At 42.4% G+C, this 24,503-nt stretch overlaps 1 protein-coding gene across 1 annotated transcript in view; it reads right to left on the reverse strand.

Annotated features, from left to right (window-relative positions):
* Window positions 1-24,503, reverse strand: part of LOC139459674 (E3 ubiquitin-protein ligase UBR4-like) — a 159,208-nt gene that overhangs the window by 5,583 nt on the left and 129,122 nt on the right. Inside the window, exons 108-117 of the mRNA XM_071241293.1 lie at window positions 23,908-24,007; window positions 22,379-22,507; window positions 21,647-21,736; window positions 19,323-19,445; window positions 18,053-18,186; window positions 16,009-16,134; window positions 14,957-15,151; window positions 14,311-14,395; window positions 12,885-13,024; window positions 11,939-12,038 (exon numbers count right to left, since the gene is read on the reverse strand). Coding sequence (XP_071097394.1) covers window positions 11,939-12,038; window positions 12,885-13,024; window positions 14,311-14,395; window positions 14,957-15,151; window positions 16,009-16,134; window positions 18,053-18,186; window positions 19,323-19,445; window positions 21,647-21,736; window positions 22,379-22,507; window positions 23,908-24,007 — 1,222 coding nt within the window. The remainder of the gene's footprint in view (window positions 1-11,938; window positions 12,039-12,884; window positions 13,025-14,310; window positions 14,396-14,956; window positions 15,152-16,008; window positions 16,135-18,052; window positions 18,187-19,322; window positions 19,446-21,646; window positions 21,737-22,378; window positions 22,508-23,907; window positions 24,008-24,503) is intronic.

Here is a 24,503-nt window from a genome sequence, read left to right on the forward strand (position 1 = left end):
ACACATAAATGGTGACGCCTTAGGTGACAGTGCCACCTGCGTCCTATGAATATGAAAACAACTAACAAGGAAGCTAAGTAACAAATAAATGCTTTCGGCTGATTGTTTGGTTAATTGAACCTTGAAAGAAATACATACAAACCTTAAATCAATTGAAACAATTTGCAAATTTATCTTTTTTACTATTGAAAGCTTTACACAATGCCTTAATTCCATACTGAATACCATGATGTAGTGGTTTACCTAGACTTGCTCAGGGGCCTATATATTGGCCCCAAATGTCAAAACTAAATTCCCAGTTTGGAACTAAATTCATGATACAATGTATTAGTACATATAACTAATAACTAATTTTATAGCTTTGTACAAGTAACCTGTATGCACTTTTAGCAAGACCAATAAATACGAACAGGTTTTAATGATTTGTTTTATATTATTGCATTAAATGCCATTTCAAAATACCTCTGAATTTAAGAAAATATGAACTTTTATAATTCCAATTTTGAACAAAAAAATGATTTTTCCCAATTTGACAAGCATCAACCAAGTCAGCGAGCCTGACCACCCAATCCCGTTAGTTGCATCTTACGACAAGCATAGTTGCCTTTTACTACAAGCATGAGTTACTGGAGACCTATTCTACCCTGGATCTTCATGGGTCACATCTATACTTTTAGGGAACTTTATAACATACATATAAAACTAAACTGTGCTAAAGCTAAGGTTACTTCCATAACAAGAACAAATTAGTTCGGCTGTTAGAAAATTTGCGTATCTTGAAATCCCATTACAAAAAATAAACAAATAATTTTGTGAATATTATTGCAGAAAACAGAAAGAGTTTCATTACAGATAAAGTAAGGCTTATTGGAGACTATCAATCATGACGTTAATGACAAACTTCTTTCTGTTTCTCTCATTGCAGAACATATCCCATCTCCGACAGAGGTCTGACTGTATGAGATTAACCCAACACAGTCGTGAATGCGTAGGTGTGACAATGACGGCCGTACTCCACCAAGTGTTCATCATAACTCAGTTGTCATACGACACAAATATGACACACTGGACTTGGCCTATCAATCTACACAGTGTCGAATACACCAGAAGCCCAGAAAATCCCTCCACGACAATTGTAAGTACAAATCCACAGCCCAGCCTTGCTAATGACCGGCAGGTGTGTACAGACAGAATGAACTGCCTGGGTTGGTTTGTACGCTAACACCGAGCGTGATTATAGAAGTATTACCCGATTAGTGTTCGGATAATCTGTCCCCTGTCCCCTGGAGCGCTTCACGGACAGATATTTGGGGGGGTTGAGCAGTGAACTCAGGTGAAAGGTATCCCCCCATGATCGGTCATCTAAATCCACTGACCGAGAGCCAGGGCAGGAAATGTGTGTCTTCTGCTGGAGATTAATGAGAGGTCACTGGTCTTACCACATGTTTTTATCTGATGTAGGCTTAACGGATTGACAGAAGCATTAAGGTTCTCTTCATCACTGGAGAGAAAACGAACTGAAGAGTTGGGTGTTAGTGAAATATGAACAGGAAACATTGTGATAAAGAAGTGTTCCAAATCTCATCTTGTCATAATGTTTTTTAAAAATAATTTGATAGTTTATTACCTTATTTCGATGCTCTCAAAATTAGAAATAGGGGGCTCTTATTAGAATTAAATTTTGGTGAAAAAAACTAGAAAGATCGTTAATTTCTAGGTTTATGTACCTGATATGATACAAAAGAAAAGTCTGTGCGTATTATACACGACAGATATATTTTTCCAGAATTTAATTGCCCATAATTAAGGGTGCATATAACACACGGGTGTGTATTATACACGAATAAATGTCTTTTGTACATTGATCAATCAGAAGAGGTGCTAATTGGGATTGTTCACTAGCCAATATATTTGCAAATATCACTGTGGGTGCTTATTAGAGCGGGGCGCTTATTACATCGAATACGGTAAGTTGAAAGCAGAACAAATGAGACTTTTGGATTTGGTTTCAACTTTCAGGATTTTTCTGACTTAGGATTAATTGCACATACCCCAGTTTGGGAGAATAAATATAATACTGACAGGCTTCAACTTCAACTTCAAATTTCAAATGATTTTACCTGAAATGTTTTGCGAATTGATTTATTCATAAGTTGGTAGGTGGATGAGAGGGTGGGTGAATGGTTGGATGAGTAGGTGCGTGGTTGAGTAGTCGGGTGAGTAGGTCTATGAGTGATGAGGTGATGGGTGGATGGATGAGTGGGTGAGTGGGTAGAAGGGTGAGCGAGTGAATAGATGGATGCATGTTTGGATTGATGAAGAGGATGTGTGCAGGGGTGAGTGGGTGATTGGGTGAGTTGGTGAGTAGGTGAGTTGGTGAGTCAGTTAGTTGGTTGGTTGGTTGGTTGTTTAACTCCGCACTCAGCAATATTCCAGCTTTATGACGGCGGTCTGTAAATAATCGAGTCTGGACCAGACATTCCAGTGATTGACATCATGAGCATCGATCCACGCAATTGGGATTGATGACATGCATCAACCAAGTCAGCGAGCCTGACCACCCGATCCCGTTAGTCGCCTTTTACGGCAAGCATGGGTTCCTGAAGACCTATTCTACCCCGAAATCTTCACGGGTTGAGTGAGTTAGTTAGTGGGTGAGTTGGTGAGTGGGTGAGTGGGTGAGTGGGTAGAAGGGTGAGCGAGTGAATGGATGGATGCATGTTTGGATTGATGAAGAGGATGTGTGCAGGGGGGAATGGGTGATTGGGTGAGTTGGTGAGTGGGTGAGGCGTGAGTAAATTTGTGAGTAAATCCACATGGTTGTTAGAGAGTGAGTGTACTGGACAAATCCCACTGAATGTCACTAGGGGCTAGGTCAGGCAAACAAGTGATTGACAGTGTGAAAACCAAACCACACCAATACAGCTGTGACATGGCCTTCCCTGGCAGGCACCCCTTCATCAAGTACTATCCCTCTTCAGCAGCTGAAGTGTCCACCCATCCCAATTTAATATCATCTTATGATAAACATGGGAAATATCTTCACACATATTCTTCCATGAAATCCCCACAGAGCGAAGGAGTGAATATTGTTTAACACGACAGTCAGCAATAACCCAGCCTATCACAGCAGCTTGTACGAAACAAACCAGTGACTGAAAACATGAGCATTGATGTACGCCACTCAGGCAGGAAGACACCCAATTGACTATCAGACCCAATCAGAACCAAGCAGAAACAATTCAATGTAGTCAGTCAGATCTTACCAGAAGATGAGGTGAGGTGAGGTGAGGTGAGGTGAGGTGAAATGGGGTTTAACATCGCGTCCAAGTTTATTGCACTTATATAGCAACGTGCATGTACGTGAGTGTGTTTGTGTTGCTGCTTGTACTAGTCCGGACTGATGCCGATTTATAGTGCTAGCTCAATGAGATACCATGCCGCAGTTTAACATGAATACCCCACTCAGACAGAATACTGAATCCGAGCCGACCAGTCCTTGTTTTAGCCCCTTAATGCCGAGTGCCAGACAGGGTAACAACAAGTACCATCTTTTAAAGTCTTTGGTTATGACGTGGCTGGGGATGGAACCCCGGACCTTCCGCTCTCCGGGCGGACGCTCTACCACTAGACCACGGAGGCGGTCTTACCAGAAGGACATGTCACTGGGGTATTATTCTGACCCAGAATTCCCAAGAGGGTCCACTCCACCAAGAGGCCTACCCACCCAGTCCACTTTACAGAATTCCTGACACAGCCACACAGATTACAGACAAACCGATGTATGTTGCCCATATAAAGGATCGACCATTTGATATTTGAAAAAAAAATACATTGTCCAAGAAAAGGCATGAAATAAATAATTACGACTGTTGGAAAACAAAGACATTGTCTGCCACAAAAAATACATCATTGAAAAAAAAAGGCTCTAATTTTAATTAAAAAAATATCTGGTTTTGCCTATGTAGCTGAAACAATCTCCAATCTCCAAACACAATTCCGGGGCACCCCCACTAAAATCACACAGTCGGACCCCAAAGACAAAAGGATCCCTGCCCAGTGATATTCAGTACAAACCCATGTAGACTTGCGCTGAACCAGTCACTCCGCCGATTTATAGGCAGTAAACATACATTACTGTCCCCTGCTCAGTTGTTTCCTATAATCCCTCAAAGCCAGTTGCAGCAATTTTATCAACTGATTACTTTCCTGATGGTATATTGCCTGACGGTCGTCTCTGCTATCTACCTGTCTGTGACGGCATTCATCAAAACATGAGGCCCTAGTGGGTTTCACAGACGGGCATAACATCACCCCTACCATGGAATAATCAGATTAAGAAATTAACAGCTGGTATATTTTACTTTTAGTTTGGAACTAAAACGCCATTTTTCGATGCTGCATTCAAACTGCGAGTCATCGTTCTAGCTGAGACATTTTCTCACGGGTTCATAATTCTATAGACACCTATTCACAAAATGGCTCTTTTTTGTTGATGGCAACATCAGGATCATTATGAGGTTAAAAAATGACAACAGAAACAGCTTACCACATTAGGGGAATGGATTATTGGTTTGTTAAATCTTTATTAGAAATTATAATGACTTTTTCAATATAATTACAACGTTTTTCATCTCATATTATTAAATATCTGCAAGTACCTGCACAGTCCTGCAGTCTGACTTCGCGGTGTGTCGTTGCCTTTCACTTCCTGGTTCGGCTTATCTACTGTCATATCATGTTCTTTCATTTTTCAATGGTCAAGTTAATACCTCGGCTTATCTAGGGGGTCGGCTTATCTGCGGTCATATACGGTAATCGAAATTTCATAGTCAAGTTGAACACAAAATAAAAAAATAATTAAGGTGAAAAACAACCTACCCAAAATAGACTTGTTCTTAGTCCAATAAGTGTTTTCCAATATATTGTTATTAATAAGTTAAGACAGTGGTTGATGGAAGTTGTTTTATAAATCAATTTTTAAGAAAGCGGTTGATGATGGAAGCTGATTTGTAAAACACTCAGTCTATGCACTAAAATGATAGCAGCATTAGAGCGAGTGAGTGAGTTGTGTTTAACGCCGCTTTTAACAGTATTCCAGTTATATCGCGGCATGTCAGCTTAATGTAGGAAAGCCCCAAGTGATGCAGGTCTCTGACGTTTACCACTTTGGTGAAACCCCCGACCATGGGTATGATGCTGACAAACCTAGAAACATAATTGGGGCGAACCGGGATTCTAACCCACAATCATAGGTTTCTGGCATGCCCAAGGGACTCAACTCTGCACAGCGAATCGCCTTAGACGACTGGGCCACCCGTGCCCCCCAGCATTAGAGGAAATGATACGCCTGAATTGATGAAGTAGAATTCTTCCTGCCGACCGACTCAGGGCCTCATGCATCTTACCACATCCTGATCCTCCTCCCCCAGACCCTCTACCACCAATGGGCTCCCCACAGTTAATCTTGGGTGTGACAAGAACACCATAACTCTTCAAGTGTTTGTACAACTTCAAAAGTTCATTCATATAAAGATCTTAAAGTATACATAACAAAACGTTTTTCCGTTCAGGTCTTATCATTGATTTAGGTATGCAAAGTGAAATAATAAATTAGTCCTGACCTATTCTTTCTTGTTTTCTGGAAGAGCCGGAGCATAATTTGAATAATGAGAATAGATGGGATAATATAGAAAATATGATTTTTTAACACCTTTTTGTTTGAATTTCGCAGAACAATGATGTCAAGGATCTATTTTTATATCAAGTTATTTCATTATTGGGGAAAGTAACCTCAAATAAACTATGACTCCATCGTTTAATTTTGTTCCCCACCTCCTGCTTCTTGAGATATTAACCTAAAAACTACAGAAAAACAATAAACAATATTGGTGTGGTCTTGTTACAGAAGAGGAGAAAAGGCTTCCTGGAATACAATACTGAAAATATAATTAATATTATCAATTCTAAAATGCCAAACAATGACAGTCAGCATTATCAATCAAAAAGAGGGTGTACATTGTTTTGGATGTATTCATTTTAATGTTATCAATTGTAAATGCCAAACAACTTCAGGGTTATCAATCAAGGCTGTACATTTTTTAAAATACACTGGTCCTGCATTGTTTCTGTCTCAGTCCGAGTGATCCACAAAACTGCCATCTTTCAGCTCAACAATGACAACATACATCAGCTTTGATCAACACAAAGCACCTTAAATAAACACTGAGGAGACATAGGAGGAGTGGTAAGACATCAGCCCTGATAGACATGAGGAGATATTTGTTTTAACCAGACTGTGAAATTCCCAAACATGATTTAATATTGTCGTGGGTCGCATTTTTGACCCTGCAAAGAAAACATGCCTATGTTTATTCAAATGACAAAAATTCCATTGATTGTTTTCAAGTTTAGATTTGTAACTTTTTTCAAATCATTTTAAATTCCTGTGAGCAAAAATGATTTTTAGAAGAGTGAGTATGGCTTTATGCCATTAGTAGCAATAATCTCTACTGAACACAGCATCAAGCCCCCAAGACTAACATCTTAGATTTATCCCAGAAATAAACCTTCCAGACAAGCATCTTAGATTTATCCTAGCAAGGACTCAGCTCTACTGAACACAGCATCAAGTCCCCAAGACTAACATCTTAGATGTATCCCAGAAACAAACCTTCCAGACAAGCATCTTAGATTTATCCTGGTCAGGGCTCAGCTCTACTGAACACAGCATCAAGCCTCCAAGACTAACATCTTAGATTTATCCCAGAAACAAACCTTCCAGACAAGCATCTTAGATTTATCCTAGCAAGGACTCAGCTCTACTGAACACAGCATCAAGTCTCCAAGACTAACATATTAGCTTTATCCCAGAAACAAACCTTCCAGACAAGCATCTTAGATTTATCCTGGTCAGGGCTCAGCTCTACTGAACACAGCATCAAGCCCCCAAGACTAACATCTTAGATTTATCCCAGAAACAAACCTTCCAGACAAGCATCTTAGATTTATCCTAGCAAGGACTCAGCTCTACTGAACACAGCATCAAGTCCCCAAGACTAACATCTTAGCTTTATCCCAGAAACAAACCTTCCAGACAAGCATCTTAGATTTATCCTGGTCAGGGCTCAGCTCTACTGAACACAGCATCAAGTCCCCAAGACTAACATATTAGCTTTATCCCAGAAACAAACCTTCCAGACAAGCATCTTAGATTTATCCTGGTCAGGGCTCAGCTCTACTGAACACAGCATCAAGCCCCCAAGACTAACATCTTAGATTTATCCCATAAACAAACCTTCCAGACAAGCATCTTAGATTTATCCTAGCAAGGACTCAGCTCTACTGAACACAGCATCAAGTCCCCAAGACTAACATCTTAGCTTTATCCCAGAAACAAACCTTCCAGACAAGCATCTTAGATTTATCCTGGTCAGGGCTCAGCTCTACTGAACACAGCATCAAGACCCTAAGACTAACATCTTAGACTTATCCCAGAAACAAACCTTCCAGACAAGCATCTTAGATTTATCCAAGCAAGGATTCAGGTCTACTGAACACAGCATCAAGTCCCAAGACTAACATCTTAGACTTATCCCAGAAACAAACCTTCCAGACAAGCATCTTAGATTTATCCAAGCAAGGACTCAGCTCTTCTGAACACAGCATCAAGCCCCCAAGACTAACATCTTAGATTTATCCCAGAAACAAACCTTCCAGACAAGCATCTTAGATTTATCCAAGCAAGGACTCAGCTCTTCTGAACACAGCATCAAGCCCCCAAGACTAACATCTTAGATTTATCCCAGAAACAAACCTTCCAGACAAGCATCTTAGATTTATCCAAGCAAGGACTCAGCTCTTCTGAACACAGCATCAAGCCCCCAAGACTAACATCTTAGATTTATCCCAGAAACAAACCTTCCAGACAAGCATCTTAGATTTATCCTGGTCAGGACTCAGCTCTACTGAACACAGCATTAAACCACCCTGACTATGATCTCAAACTTATCTTGGCAAGAAATCAAGCTTTACTGACGCAGCACCAAAAGCCGGCAAGACTACATGAGCAGGATGTCCGAGTTCATTCCAATCCCATCTCCGGATGTCGTGGCCCTATCAGATAGCCGAGTGGTCAAGGCTGGGGATACCTGGCGAGCCTCTCACTGTCCCAAGTTTCCATGTAGATGATATTTGTCCCAGTAAACTTGTAGCTTAAGCAAGTGCGATGTTTACCCCAGAATGTGTAAACACGGATCACCTAAGTACACAGTGATTAGATATCATTTGTAGCAGCCTTAGCATTTCACTTCATACACAGCCAGGGCTCTGCTGTGTTAGCCCCTATCAGAGATCAACTCTTTCAACCCTCAGTGTACACGTTTAGAACAGAGCTTCTCAAGACTTAACGATTTTGTAACTTTGTAGCCATGAAGAACTACCGATTACATAGACTCTTAAAGTCTTTGATGCGCGTTACATTTTTAACCCTGTTACTTACATAAGATTAAAAAAACTAGTTTTAAAACAATTTCTCTTTATGCAAGCAACAAAACAGATTAAAGTATATACAATCTGATGTATTTTTTACAGGGCTAAACAATTTGCTTATGTCATTTTCAATCAAACAACACATATAGTGACACTCCAAAAGGAGTGTGTTAGTGATCTGGTCCGCTTTAAACAGTATTCCAGCTGTATCAACTCATGCCAGCTTGATGTGGGAGGATACCCCAAAGTGATGCAGGTGCCTCAGTAAAGCTTTCAAAACATTTCATTGTAGACATGTGCAGGTCATTTCCTAATTTGACGCAACAGTGACAAAAATGATGTCTGATGCAATTTCCCATTTTGACTTGTACCATATGTTCCTGTGTTTTTTCAGGTGAACAATTGACTTGCCTTTGCATGTGTGTGTGATGGGTGCCACCATTGGGACAGGACACGCTCACCTTTTCGCGAACACCTGATATTTCTAAAAGTCTGATATCGAAAATCAGTTTGTCTCAAACCTTGAACTTCATATAATATTAATCGGGTGAGAAGTAGGACCATCGATTTTCCACAGGTCTAAGTTATCACAACAAGCTGAGTTGTGTCCCTTAGCTGGGTCAGGATCAGCTCATCAAGAGTTCAAATCTTTAGTTATGATCTTTTGCCTTTCAGGGGTTCAAATTATCATCTTTTGCCTTTCAGCACCAAACCGATGCTTGTCATCATCAGCAAAGAGATGATATCTAACACGTATCATAACTTTGTATTTCCTTCAACATTAAGCTGACATGCCATATCATAAATATTGTTCAAAGCGGCCATAATCCCAACTCACTAACTCAGGTGACAGCTTTATATGGTAATGATATGCAGCATGTATGACTCAGAATACAGCCCATGATTACACAGGATCTGCCATGGTTAACACCACGTCCCTAAAACATGGGAGGAGATGTTCAGATAACTCTGTGTACAATATTACTCATTCTTTATTCATTGAAAAAAACAAAGGTCTCCAATAAATCAAATCAACATTTTTAATATTAAGACAGAAGTATTTCTCAGGCTATTCAATGACTTGTCATGTCACTAGAGACAAAGGTGTACATGAAAATACTACATAGCCTGTCCAGCTTGGAATGAAGATAAGTTTAAATACTGTATCCACGAACGTTGCTTAGATCATAAAGAGCTCATTGACTTTTAACTCACTGTGCAGTTATTGATTTTTTCAATGTTTTTTTTCATAAATAGCTTTTTCTGTCCAGTAGGTACACTGTTACACATGAATCAATTGAAGTATTTAGGACAATGAAGAGCAGGTACTGTGGTTTTATACATGATACTTCTGTTAGTTTGTAGCCTTGAGATATACTGTATTCAACATAATAAGCGCCCAGGGCGCTCTCTAAATTAGAAATAGGGGGCTCTTATTAGAATATTATTTTGGTGAAAAACGACAGAGTTGAAAGATCGTAAATTTCAAGGTTTATGCTGACAGCCTGAAATGTTTATATACGACAGATATATTTTTTCAGAATTTAATTTCCCATAATTAGGGATGCATATAACACAAGTATTATACAGGAATAATAAAGTCTTGTGTACATTGAACAATAGGAAGGGGTGCTAATTGGGATTGTTCACTAGACAATATATTAGCAAATATAGCTGTGGGCGCTTATTAGAGAGGGGCACTTATTAAGTCGAATAAGGTAAGTGATATTACTGGCACTTCACATAATATTGCACAAGAATTTAACTCACTTATGAAACTGGAAAATGAGTACCATGGAATTGGTAACAATGTTTGTTTGCTGACACAGTCTGAAATTCCAGCGGTAAGACGACATCCTGTACAGAATGGAGTCAGAGCCAGATAAACCAGTGATTGATATCCTGAGCAACATTTCACAGCATCGGGCTATGGTGACACACAATGAGTGAGTGAGTGAGTATGGTTTTACGCCGCTTTTAGCAATATTCCAGCAATATCACGGCGGGGGACATCAGAAATGGGCTTCACACATTGTACCCATGTCGGGAATCGAACCCAGGTCTTCGGCGTGACGAGCGAACGCTTTAACCACTAGGCTACCCGACTGCCCCGACACACAATGAACCATGTCAACCAGACCATTAGATCTATGTAGACGCATCTTACAAGTATAGGTTGCTGGGATAAATTCTTACCCAGAATCCCCATGGTGGTAAACCTATACAAGGTACATACATGAGTGAGTGAGTGAGTGAGTGAGTGAGTGAGTGAGTGAGTGAGTGAGTGAGTGAGTGAGTGAGTGAGTGAGTGACTTATGGCCTCAACTAAGTGTGGGAGGAAATCCTGAAGTGTTGCATGTTGTAGACACAGTGAGTGAGTGAGAGGGGGTTTAACCCTGCTTCAACAGTGAGTGGGGTTTAACCCTGCTTCAAAAGTGAGTGAGTGGGGTTTAACTCTGCTTCAACAGTGAGTGAATGGGGTTTAACCTTGCTTCAACAGTGATTGAGTGGGGTTTACCCTGCTTCAACAGTTACTGAGTGGGTGGGGTTTAATACTGCTTCAACAGTAGCGAGCGAGGGAGCGAGTGAGAGAGAGGTTTATGGCCTCACCTAAGTGTGGGAGGAAATCCTGAAGTGCTGCATGTTGTAGACATTTATCATTTTGGTGGGAATGAGCATGGGTATGGTGCAAACAAAACAAGAGACATAATCTAGGTTAAGCTAGGACTTGAACCACTACAGTGGATCCTGTATAAGCTGTGAGGCCTTAGGCCATTGGGCCACCATTGCCTCTTGCACAAGTCAACATCAACTTCATAGGTAATGCATTTGTGAGGTAAGTCCAAACTGGATCTTATGTCGCAGTGTGTAAGATTATTGCACATATATAGTGATGCACCTGTGTGTGTGTGTGTGCATGTATGTGGAAGGGGGGTTTACTTGTACTAGTCCGGACTAATGCCAGTTTTATAGTGCTAGCCCACTGATATACCATGCCACAGCTTAACATGAATACCCAACTCAGACACAGTAAACCAACCCCGACCAGTCCTTGTTTAAACCCCTCAAAGCCGAGTGCCGGTCAGGGTCACACCAAGTAGCATCTTTAACGTCTTCTGGAATAAACCCCCGACCTCCACTCTCAGGACAGACATTCTACCCACTAGACCATCGAGAGGGTCTAATGCAATTGTGACCATTACTCTGCTTTCTTCCAACAATCTGCAAAGGTCTTCAAGTAAAGATTTTCAGAAGTCCTAAGGCACCTATTCTGGAGGTCCAAGTGTATTAGTAAGCTCTTTCATTATGATAAACACCCTGGACCAACAATAACGAATTTTTGAAATAATTTCCTTCTCAAATATTATCACTTTTGAGAATTAGGGGGTTGGCAGATCGGTATACAAAGTAATAAAACAATGAATGCCTGATGGAGGTCAAGTCTTACCTTCAGGATCTTGTCATAGAAACTGCAGAGGAAGCCGAAGAAGATGAGGACATTCTTATACACCGAGTATTCCTTGGGAGTCTTGTCATTCACTGGCACACTGGAACATAGAACACAGGGTTACCCCAGATCCGGAAATCAAAACACGAACGATGAATGTTGTCTTAAGCCAAGGTCAGCAGTATTTCAGCAATATCACATCAGTAGACACTTTAGTGAGTGATATTATGAGCAATGTTCCATCCATTTGGAATATGACCCTGAAATCAGTTAGCCTAACCACCTGATCCATATTGTGACATTGCAATGATAGACATAGGTTACTGGGGTCCTATTCTAACCCAGAATGTCTTTTGTTGACATGAATAAGTTCTTAATTCAATCACTCTGAAGATGAGGTTTCCAGACTAAGAAGCTTCTAAACTAATCCTCTCGAAGATGAAATCTCCAGAGAAAGAGAATCCAGACTAAGAAATTCTTAATCTAATCACACCAAAGATTGAATTTCCAGACAAACAGAATCAAGACTAAGGAAGTCTCAATCTAATCACACCGAAGATGGAATTTCCAGAGAAAGAGAATCCAGACTAAGAAATTCTTAATCTAATCACACCAAAGATTGAATTTCCAGACAAACAGAATCAAGACTAAGGAAGTCTCAATCTAATCACACCGAAGATGGAATTTCCAGAGAAAGAGAATCCAGACTAAGAAATTCTTAATCTAATCACACCAAAGATTGAATTTCCAGACAAACAGAATCTAGACTAAGTTCTTCATCTAATCACATCGAAGATTGAATTTCCAGACAAACAGAATCCAGACTACGAAGTTCTTAACCTAATCACACCAAAGAAGGGATTTCCCGACAGAAAAGAGACTATCTGATCTGTATCTAATCAAATCAACTGTTTTAGTATCTGAGCTGACAGATGTTGAAACTTACGTCTTGGCGCCGACCTGACAGACACTCCTGACATGGGCCAGCACCAACAGCCTCTTGAGGTACTTGACACGGTGCTCCTGCCACTTCTCCGGGGAGTGCACCAGGATGGACAGGACAGGGTAGTACAGTGGACCCTCGGCCTGCACACAGTAGATGCCAGTCAGTCAAGGAGTCAGTGAGTGGGTGGGTGGGGTTTAACACTGCTTCAACAGTGAGGAGTGAGTGGGGTATAACACGGCTTCAATAGTGAGGAGTGAGTGGGGTTTAACACTGCTTCAACAGTGAGTTGGTGGGGTTTAACACTGCTTCAACAGTAAGTGAGTGGGTGGGGTTTAATACTGCTTCAACAGTGAGTGAGTGGGTGGTGTTTAACACTGCTTCAACAGAGAGTGAGTGGGTGGGGTTTAACACTGCTTCAACAGTGAGTGAGTGGGTGGTGTTTAACACTGCTTCAACAGAGAGTTGTGTGGGTGGGGTTTAACACTGCTTCAACAGTGAGTGAATGGGGTTAATCCTGCTACAACAGTGAGTGAGTGGGTGGGGTTTAAACACTGCTTTAACAGTGAGTGAGTGGGTGGGTGGGGTTTAACACTGCTTCAACAGTGAGTGAATGGGGTTTAATCCTGCTTCAACAGTGAGTGAGTGGGTGGGGTTTAACACTGCTTCAACAGTGAGTGAATGGGGTTTAATCCTGCTCCAACAGTAAGTGAGTGGGTGGGGTTTAACACTGCTTCAACAGTGAGTGAATGGGGTTTAATCTTGCTTCAACAGTGAGTGAGTGGGTGGGGTTTAACACTGCTACAACAGTGAGTGAATGGGGTTTAATCCTGCTTCAACAGTGAGTGAGTGGGTGGGGTTTAACACTGCTTCAACAGTGAGTGGGTGGGGTTTAATCCTGCTTCAACAGTGAGTGAATTGGGTTTAATCCTGCTTCAACAGTGAGTGAGTGGGTGGGGTTTAACACTGCTTCAACAGTGAGTGAATGGGGTTTAATCCTGCTTCAACAGTGAGTGAATGGGGTTTAACACTGCTTCAACAGTGAGTGGGTGGGGTTTAACACTGCTCCAACAGTAAGTGAGTGGGTGGGGTTTAACACTGCTTCAACAGTGAGTGAGCGGGTGGGGTTTAACACTGCTTCAACAGTGAGTGAGTGGGTGGGGTTTAACACTGCTTCAACAGTAAGTGAGTGGGTGGGGTTTAACACTGCTTTAACAGTGAGTGAATGGGGTTTAATCCTGCTTCAACAGTGAGTAAGTGGGTGGGGTTCAACAATGCTACAACAGTGAGTGAGATGGGTTTCAACAGTGAGAGAGTAATACTTCAAAGTAATATAGGTAAAAGGAATCCGGCAACAGACATCCATGTAATTAACACAAACACACAGTTGCAGCAGCAAGAGAAGAATCCTTCAGTGGCACACCCTTACCTCAAAACAGTTTTCTATCCATTTTTCTTTCGGCATGTCGAGGAAGGTTTGCACATTCTTCTCATCCCTTGTCATAGAGCGTGTTCTAGAAGAGAAAGACACTCATTCATAACAGGTGAGGTGAGGTGAAATCAGGATTATTGCACTTATATAGCGATGTACATGCACGTGTATGTATGTGTGTGTGGCTGCTTGTACTAGTCCGGACTGATGCCGATTTATAGTGCTAGCACACTGAGATACCATGCTGCAGTTTAACAAGAATACCCCACTCAGACACAGTATACTGACTCCAGGCCAACCAGTCCTTGTTTCAGCCCCTTAATGCCATGCGCCAGACAGGGTAACAACAAGTACCATCTTTTAACGTCTTTGGGTATGACGTGGCTGGGGATCGAACCCAGGACCTTCCGCTCTCCAGGCAGACGCTCTACCACTAGACCACGGAGGCGGTCCATTCATAACAGAGATGATCTTCCTTCTTAACGAATACAGAGACCTGATTGGCCAGACCCTGTCTTGTAAACACTCAAGGCAGCATGCAGTCCTGTATGGATATCATGTCATAATGTTGGGTGTTACATGCTTTTGGACAAATATATCAACACGTTGACAGCAGCGTAACATCATGTAGAAATAAACTTACGTGTTGACAACGTAGAGGGCCATGTGAACCATGTAGGGTACGAGATGCATGTTGCTCTGTCGGCCGCCGCCACCACTCTCGTCGCTGAAGGACTTCTCCTGGGCGAACCTCATGAGCAGCAGCTTGATATCATGCACAGTGTAGAGATGGCTGGGGTCCCGCACCCCCGTACACTCCTGTAGATAGTTGTTGTGTCTGCAAACACAGAGCAGCTTGGGTTAACACTGCTTTGTCCACACCTCAACACGGAATGGTAATGCTTAACGGGCAGATTTTACAACTAATTTGTATGTAGCCAACAGAGCTTGCTCCTTAAAGTTACAGGCCATTCTCCAAACTGGCCTACAACTAAATGGCGGAGGCCACGAAGAGTCTGTACCCGAGGTCACGTAGCCAGCTAGCCGGGTTCTAAAAACTCACCCCTAAAATGATTTTTCCTACACTCTAAGATTAAATTTTGTCTTCCATTTGACACATTTCATTTTGATATTTGAGCAAATATAGAAGTTGTTGTACACAACGTTACAAAATGGCGGCTAGTCATTCTACCGAGAAGATCCAAATAAAACAATTCAACATACAAGAAGGGATGAAATTTTGACTAGCCAGATGGGCTATCTACTTTACGTTTTAGCAAGCCTTTTGAAATTTTAACTGCCCAGCAGTTAAATCGACCCCTGCTTAATGGTTAGTCCCGTGAAGATTCCGGGTTAGAATTGGTCCACAGCAACCCATGCTTGTCGAAAGAATTGTCTAGCAGGATGCGGTGGTCAGACTCGTTGACTTGGTTGATGTATGTCATTGTATCCCATTTGCGTAGATCAATGCTCTTGTCAATCACTAGATTGTCTGGACTCAGTTACCAACGGACCGCCGTCATATAGCTACAGCTACGAGGCACCAACTCTTATGACAAGTACTAAGGGTCTACATCAACATAAAGTAACCAACTAAGTTTCCATCCATAATTGATTTGAAAAGGACAAAATTGAACTCAACGTTGAGTGGAAGTTACAGGACTCAAGTTGACAAGATGGCCACGTTGAACCCACCTGGCGAGACAAGTGGCGAAGACGGACTCCTGGACCTGCGGACCCCACATGGGGAGGAGTCCGTTACACTTGGTGTTAGCATTCTGGAGTGCCGCACTCTCCCACTCCTCTCTACCCCGTGCATGTCTGAAACAGGACACTCATAGATGACTTCTCAACAACAAACATTCTTGTATCCCCACATAACATGTTTTCGAGCCTTACCTCATTTTGAGCCCCTAAACAATACGTTACCATGCGTAATCAAAGTAGACACTTCAAAGACCACTGATGATATCAACGTGTTCACCACTGTCGCTGAAGTTATTTTACGAATTAAGCTACACAAGGCAAGATATTCAATAATACCTCAAAATTTACTTTTTCACTAAAGCACATTTTAATCAAACTTGATCTGATGATAATTTTGCTCAGAACAATTGTATGCAGCAATGATGTATCGGCTGCTGTTTGTAAACTTCCTGTCTGTAATGTCATGTGACTGATCATGACGTGCATCTCTTTTTAACTTGACTGTAATTGAGGGGCTTGAATAAGGTAACGCCTGATTGACTTGTCACAATCAAATTGACAAGATGTGGTAATTTGACTATCCAATTGTAAACAGAAATAAATGTTCTCAAAGGTAAGACTTAATTTTAGTATTGCGATTGTTATTAGACACGTAATGAGAAATACTTCTTTGGGACACGAAAACACAGTACGCAAGGATATATATATACTGCCCATGAGTGTTGAAAGATCAAGTGTATCAAGGACGATGTTTTAAATGAAAGACGATGCAACCATGACCTAATGTCAGTATTATTCACGGCTAAAACTTGACATCTCGAGTTACCAAGGTTACCGTACTCTTCATCCTCCTGTCACTTACCTTACAGCAGCAGCATGACACTCGACGTGTATGACCTAATGTCAGCATTATTCACGGCTGAAACTTGACATCTCGAGTTACCAAGGTTACCATACTCTTCATCCTCCTGTCACCTACCTTACAGCAGCAGCATGACACTCGACGTGTATGACCTAATGTCAGCATTATTCACGTCTGAAACTTGACACCTCGAGTTACCAAGGTTACCGTACTCTTCATCCTCCTGTCACTTACCTTACAGCAGCAGCATGACACTCGAGGTGTATGACCTAATGTCAGCATTATTCACGGCTGAAACGTGACACCTCGAGTTACCAAGGTTACCATACTCTTCATCCTCCTGTCACTTACCTTACAGCAGCAGCATGACACTCGATGTGTATGACCTAATGTCAGCATTATTTACGGCTGAAACGTGACATCTCGAGTTACCAAGGTTACCGTACTCTTCATCCTCCTGTCACCTACCTTACAGCAGCAGCATGACACTCGACGTGTATGACCTAATGTCAGCATTATTCACGGCTGAAACTTGACATCTCGAGTTACCAAGGTTACCATACTCTTCATCCTCCTGTCACCTACCTTACAGCAGCAGCATGACACTCGACATGTATGACCTAATGTCAGCATTATTCCTGGCTGAAACTTGACATCTTGAGTTACCAAGGTTACCGTACTCTTCATCCTCCTGTCACTCACCTTACAGCAGCAGCATGACACTCGACGTGTATGACCTAATGTCAGCATTATTCACGGCTGAAACTTGACATCTCGAGTTACCAAGGTTACCATACTCTTCATCCTCCTGTCACCTACCTTACAGCAGCAGCATGACACTCGACGTGTATGACCTAATGTCAGCATTATTCACGTCTGAAACTTGACACCTCGAGTTACCAAGGTTACCGTACTCTTCATCCTCCTGTCACTTACCTTACAGCAGCAGCATGACACTCGAGGTGTATGACCTAATGTCAGCATTATTCACGGCTGAAACGTGACATCTCGAGTTACCAAGGTTACCGTACTCTTCATCCTCCTGTCACCTACCTTACAGCAGCAGCATGACACTCGACGTGTATGACCTAATGTCAGCATTATTCACGTCTGAAACTTGACATCTCGAGTTACCAAGGTTACCATACTCTTCATCCTCCTGTCACCTACCTTACAGCAGCAGCATGACACTCGACGTGTATGACGTTGAAGTGGGACACGGTGGTGTAACCCACGGACTTCCTGGTCTTGTTCTCAAACTCGTCCAGGTTTGTTCTCTTGGTGAAGGTGTAGATGGCAAGCACCTGCAGGTACAACGCGCTCAATCTTCTTAATCATGTTTTATGACAAATATGTGCATATACTTTGTGAAAGAATTGCAGGTGGCAGATAACACATAGCAATGGGTTTTCTTTAGCACTGATTATATATGCTGAATTATAGGAAGATAGGAATAGAGCTATCTCCCGAATCAGACCTTAATTTTTGTGAGTCCGATTGGCCTCGTTTTGAACAAGCGGACAGCACGTGCTGTGAAAAATTGTTTAAGCTCCATGAAGTCAGTCACATTTAAGCTATCTGTTCATGCTTAACAAGCTTAACATGTCTTCAAACCAACTGCAATGGCATCTGCTTCTCAGCTTCTAGCCCTTGTGTAACAACTCCATAAGCTGAATGATGCTCTGCTTCAGTTTTCCAACAGGTGAGGTAGGGTGGGGTGAAATTGGGTTTAACGTCGCGTCCAAGATTATTGCACTGATATAACGACGTGCATGTACGTGTGTGTGTGTGGTGTGGCTGCTTGTACTAGTCCGGACTGATGCCGATTTACAGTGCTAGCCCACTGAGATACCATGCCGCAGTTTAACATGAATACCCCACTCAGACACAGTATACTGACTCCGAGCCGGCCAGTCCTTGTTTTAGCCCCTTAATGTCGAGCGCCAGACAGGGTAACAACAAGTACCATCTTTTAACGTGTTTTGGTATGATGCGGCCGGGGATCAAACCCCATACCTTCCGCTCTCCGGGCGGACGCTCTACCACTAGCCCACGGAGGGGGGCTTTTCCAACAGGAATCGTTATTCATGTATAACTTCCATCTCAGACTTTGAGACTTTGAACCTTGTATTCAAACCCTTTTTTTGTTGAACTATTTATTTTTTTAAGCCTTTTATGACTAAAAGGCCTCCTTAGATAACCTTAGATGACTTTGAACCTTGTATTCAAACCCTTTTTTTGTTGAACTATTTATTTTTTTAAGCCATTTATGACTAAAAGGCCTCCTTAGATAACCACTTATTTACTGTTGCAAGCCTGCATATGTCATGTTCAGGTCAGCAGTCAACCCAGACTCCCATATTCCTGCATGGGACCTCCGTAAATTATGGATGGGAGTCACCTGGCCTAGCTGAAGTCAGGTCAAGGTGTGCAGGTTTACCTTCTGAGGCTGGTACCTGTAGCCCTCTCTACAGATGCAGCAGGTGAGGCCCGTCTCCTCCTTCAAGTCCTCCATCTGCTTCAGCACCGTGCTCTTCACCGTCACCTGCCCCTTCTCGTTCGTCTACAACAGTCAGTGGTGGGAGTAACAACAGGGCACATACAGGAGTATTTGGTTTGTTTGTTTGTTGTTTAATGCCGCACTAAGCAATATTCCAACTATATGATTGGTTTGTTGTTTAATGCCGCACTAAGCAATATTCCAGCTATATGATTGGTTGGTTGGTTTGTTGTTTAATGCCGCACTCAGCAATATTCCAGCTATATGACGGCAGTCTGTAAATAATTGAGTCTGGACTAGACAATCCAGTGTTTAATATCATGAGCATCAATCCACGCAATTGGGATTGATGACATGCATCAACCAAGTCAGTGAGCATGGGTTGCTGAAGACCTATTCTACCCCGGATCTTCACGGGTCTCCTACTATATGATGTCAGTCTGGACATTGATAGTGGGCAACAATCCATGCAGTTAGGCACAAGCTGGCCATGTGATCCATTTGGTCCCCTTTTACGACAAGCACAGGTTGCTGGGACCAAATCTAACTGGATTCCCCACAGATTGAAACAGGAGTGACTGTGTTGGTTTATGATACATGTACTTTGAACAGTTATACAGTTACACAGTGTTCAAAATTAAGCATGAAAGACATGGGGTCCTTGTCATAAATCCTAATGTTAAAGTTGAAATGGTCCCCAAACTAAAATACTACAGGAGGACCCCACGATCCCCCTTCCTTGAAGCACAGTTATATCACAGCAGGTCAGCTTGAGGTGAGGTGAGGTGAGGTGAGGTGAGGTGAGGTGAGGTGAGGTGAGGTGAGGTGAGGTGAGGTGAGGTGAGGTGAGGTGAGGTGAGGTAGAAGGGGGTTTAACGTCACGTTTGTGTTTGACTGGTTGTACTGGTCTGGACTAAAGCCGATTCTATAGTGCTAGCCCACTAACATGAATACTCCACTCAGACACAGTATACTGACTCTGAGCCGACCAGTACTTGATTTAGCCACTTAATGTGGAGCGCCAGACAGGGTAACAAGTTCCATCTTTCAACGTCTTTTGGTATGGCATGGCTGGGGATCGAACCCCAGACCTTCCTCTCTCCGGGCGAACGCTCTACCACCAGACCACAGAGGCGGTCTTGATGTGGGAGGAAAGCCCAGGAAAGTGGTGCAGGTCTTCCCACTTTGGTGAAACCAATGGACATGTCATGTCAAACCAAGAAGCATAATCAGGCAAATATATAATCATAGGTTCCTTGCACGCCTAAGGGATGTAACTCAGCACAGACAACTGCTTCGCCTTAGAGGACTGGGGCATTCATGCCCCCTGGATGATCAAAGAGGATAGGATACATCAGAACCATTGTGTACGGTCTCAGCCAAGTATTCCATAAAATGATCATTGCACTAAGATGATTGTAACTCCTGTACTGTAACACGACTTATGACAGTCATACTGTGAAGACCATTATGTGAATGAAGCCCACATCTCACTCCCCAACGTGATCTTAGTACTGAATCAATTGTAAGTCTAAGTTAAAGTATGTGAGTCATGACTGCCTTAGCGCTAAGACCACTTAGTGAACAAAGCCCACATCTCGCTCCCCAACGTGATCTTAGTACTGAATCAATTGTAAGTCTAAGTTAAAGTATGTGAGTCATGACTGCCTTAGTGCTAAGACCACTTAGTGAACAAAGCCCACATCTCGCTCCCCAATGTGATCTTAGTACTGAATCAATTGTAAGTCTAAGTTAAAGTATGTGAGTCATGACTGCCTTAGTGCTAAGACCACTTAGTGAACAAAGCCCACATCTCGCTCCCCAACGTGATCTTAGTACTGAATCAATTGTAAGTCTAAGTTAAAGTATGTGAGTCATGACTGCCTTAGTGCTAAGACCACTTAGTGAACAAAGCCCACATCTCGCTCCCCAACGTGATCTTAGTACTGAATCAATTGTAAGTCTAAGTTAAAGTTTGTGAGTCATGACTGCCTTAGCGCTAAGACCACTTAGTGAATGAAGCCCAAATCTCCCTCCCCAACGATATTTTAGTAATGAAACAATTGTAAGTCTAAGTTAAAGTTTGTGCGTCATGACTGCCTTAGCGCTAAGACCACTTAGTGAACAAAGCCCACATCTCACTCCCCAATGTGATCTTAGTATTAAAACAATTGTAAGTCTAAGTATGTGAGTCAAGACTGCCTTAGCGCTAAGACCACTTCATTGGCTCAGGACAATAACAACATCAAAGGCCTCCAGCTCACCGTCATCCCGAGAGCTCCGAGGTGCTTCTTCCTGACGGCCATGGCTAACCTCTTCTTCTCCGCCTTCGTCTGTTGTCGAATCTCCTCAATCTAAACATCATCAATAGCAATGATCATTACAGCACACACTCCAGCTTGATAACAGTGTAGAAATCTACATGGAAACATTGCCAAATGCATGAACCAGAAGCTGTTATCCATAAAGATGCATGTTTTCTTATTTAGGTCTAGAATGCCAATGAAACAGTTAGCAGACTGGCAGTCACATCTAACCCTGCTTTGTGACTCAGTGATTTACTTTCCCACTTTGCTAGCTCACTGAGATACCAACAGTTTAAAATGAATACTCAACACAGACACAGTATACCGACTCCGAGCCGACCATTCCTTGTTTTAGCCCCTTAATTCCAAGAGCCAGACAGGGTAACAAGTTCCATCTTTTAACGTCTTTTGGTATGGCATGGCTGGGGATCGAAACCCGAACCTTCCGCCCTCCGGGCGTACGCTCTACCACCAGACCACAGAGGCGGTCTTGATGTGGGAGGAAAGCCCAGGAAAGTGGTGCAGGTCTTCACACTTTGGTGAAACCAAAGTACACGTCATGTCAAACCAAGAAGCATAATCAGGCAAATATATAATCATAGGGCTGCTTTGTGACTCAGTGATTTACTTTCCATGACAAAATGACCCGTATAAACCCTGTTGTATTGTGTTTCTGCAGCAATGTTTCACCTTTCTGGCAGCAGACTCGTTGCTCTTGAGGGCATCCAGGAGATTCTCAGCCAGCGTCCCGATGTGCTTGTCAGACGAGACTTGCTCCAGCTTGTGGAGGATGGGGATACAACTCTCTGCTATCAGGTCCTGGAAACAGAGCCAAAGCAGAGTAATACACAGCACATGTTCAAATTCATCAGTACCATATTCACCATGTTAACCAACCTGCTACAATAAGCACCCCTGAAGCAAATTCAAGACCAATCGGCCGGGGATTGAATCCTGGATCTTCCTCTCTCCGGGCGGACGCTCTACCTCTAGACCACGGAGGCGCTCTTATTCTAGCTAATATGAAACAGGGGACACTTACAAGGAGCTTCACATTGGGGCACTGAAACAGGTCTCAGTGCATTCAACATGACAAAGAAAAGATTCTTCAAATGCTGATGAAATACTGATCAACTAAAAGAAAGAATTCTAAAGAAAAAAGTCTGAAAATGACAAGTGACCAAAGGTTGACTTGTTTCTTGGTCCCACTACGTTTTCACTCTGCATTGTTTGTTTGTTTCTTTGTTGCTTAACACTGTACTCCACAATATTCCAGCTTTATGACGGCAGTCTGTAAATAATTGAGTCTGGACCAGACAATCCAGTGATTGACATCATGAGCATCAATCTAGGCAATTGGGATACGATGACATGAATCAACCAAGTCAGCGAGGCTGACCACTTGATCCCGTTAGTCACCTTTTGAGACAAGCATATTCGCCTCTTACGGCAATCATGGGTTGCTAAAGACCTATTCTCTACCCGGATCATCATGGGTCTCTCTCTGCAATCCTATTAAGGCTGTCTGCTGATAAGGTTTTGTGTTCACTGAACAACTATAACGTTTGCACATTGGGAGTTCTTTGAAGCCATATTTAAAGTCACTCTATCACCACCGTCTCTATCATGCAAAGTTACAGCTGATAAGGTGAGTGAGTGAGTGAGTTGGGTTTTTAACGCCGCTTTTAACAGTATTCCAGTTATTTCATTGGGTGTCAGCTTAATGTGGGAGGAAAGCCCGAAGTGATGCAGGTCTCAGACGTTTACCACTTTGGTGAAACCCACGAGCACGGGTATGGTGCTGACAAACCTAGAAACATAATCTAGACGAACCGGAATTTGAACCCACAATCACAGGTTTCTGGCGTGCCCAATGGACGCAACTCTGCACAGTGAATCGCGGCACCTTAGACGTCTGAGCCACCCGTGCCCCCTACAGACGATAAGGATAAACATAATAGAGAAAAATCTCAACAGATTCAGACAATGACTCATGCAGTGATGCCATCTCATAAAATGAAGCAACTAGGAACATACTGGATAATTTTGGGTCTAAATGAGGAATTAAAACACAAGCTTATCAATCACCATAAGCTTGATTGACTGTATACTTTTGATCTTTCTATTTCATTTTATCACCCATGAATTTGTAACCTTCCCACTCACGATAAAACAAGTTAACAATTGATTGCATATGTGAAGGTGAGCTAACTACTCACCTGGGTCAGTTTGTGTTTGGTACAGAGCCCGGTGAGAAGACGGAGAGCATATCCGAGGGACTGCTTGCTGATGAACTCTTTCCACACCTCAGAGTCAGTCCTGCAACAAAATGTGGTCCTTGATTAAAATCAAATAATTAGACATTTTGTTGAATTTTTTGTTGGAATAAGTCCTCATTCAAACATCTTGAACTTGACTGTTATTTGAACTAAGCCAATCAGCTGATTAAACAACAATAAAACAACACAAAACCTGCTAGATGTGATAGGTTAGTTTGTTCCCATGCTTGAAAACTATCCATTGATTTTTGTTCACAAGATCCTGGTACCTCCACCTCACACAAGCATAGAAGGGTCATCACATTTTTACATGGAGCAATATCGAGTTCCTGTGAGTGGGTGAGTGAGTGAGTTGGGTTTAACGCCGCTTTTAACATTATTCCAGTTATATCACGGCGTGTCAGCTTAATGTGGGAGGAAAGCCCGAAGTGAAGCAGGTCTCAGACGTTTACCACTTCGGTGAAACCCCCGACCACGGGTATGGTGCTGACAAACCTAGAAACATAATTGGGGTGAACCGGGATTCGAACCCACAA

Source organism: Haliotis cracherodii, unplaced genomic scaffold, assembly GCF_022045235.1.
Source record: "Haliotis cracherodii isolate W230 unplaced genomic scaffold, xgHalCrac1.p SCAF_13, whole genome shotgun sequence".
Lineage (NCBI taxonomy): Eukaryota > Metazoa > Mollusca > Gastropoda > Lepetellida > Haliotidae > Haliotis > Haliotis cracherodii.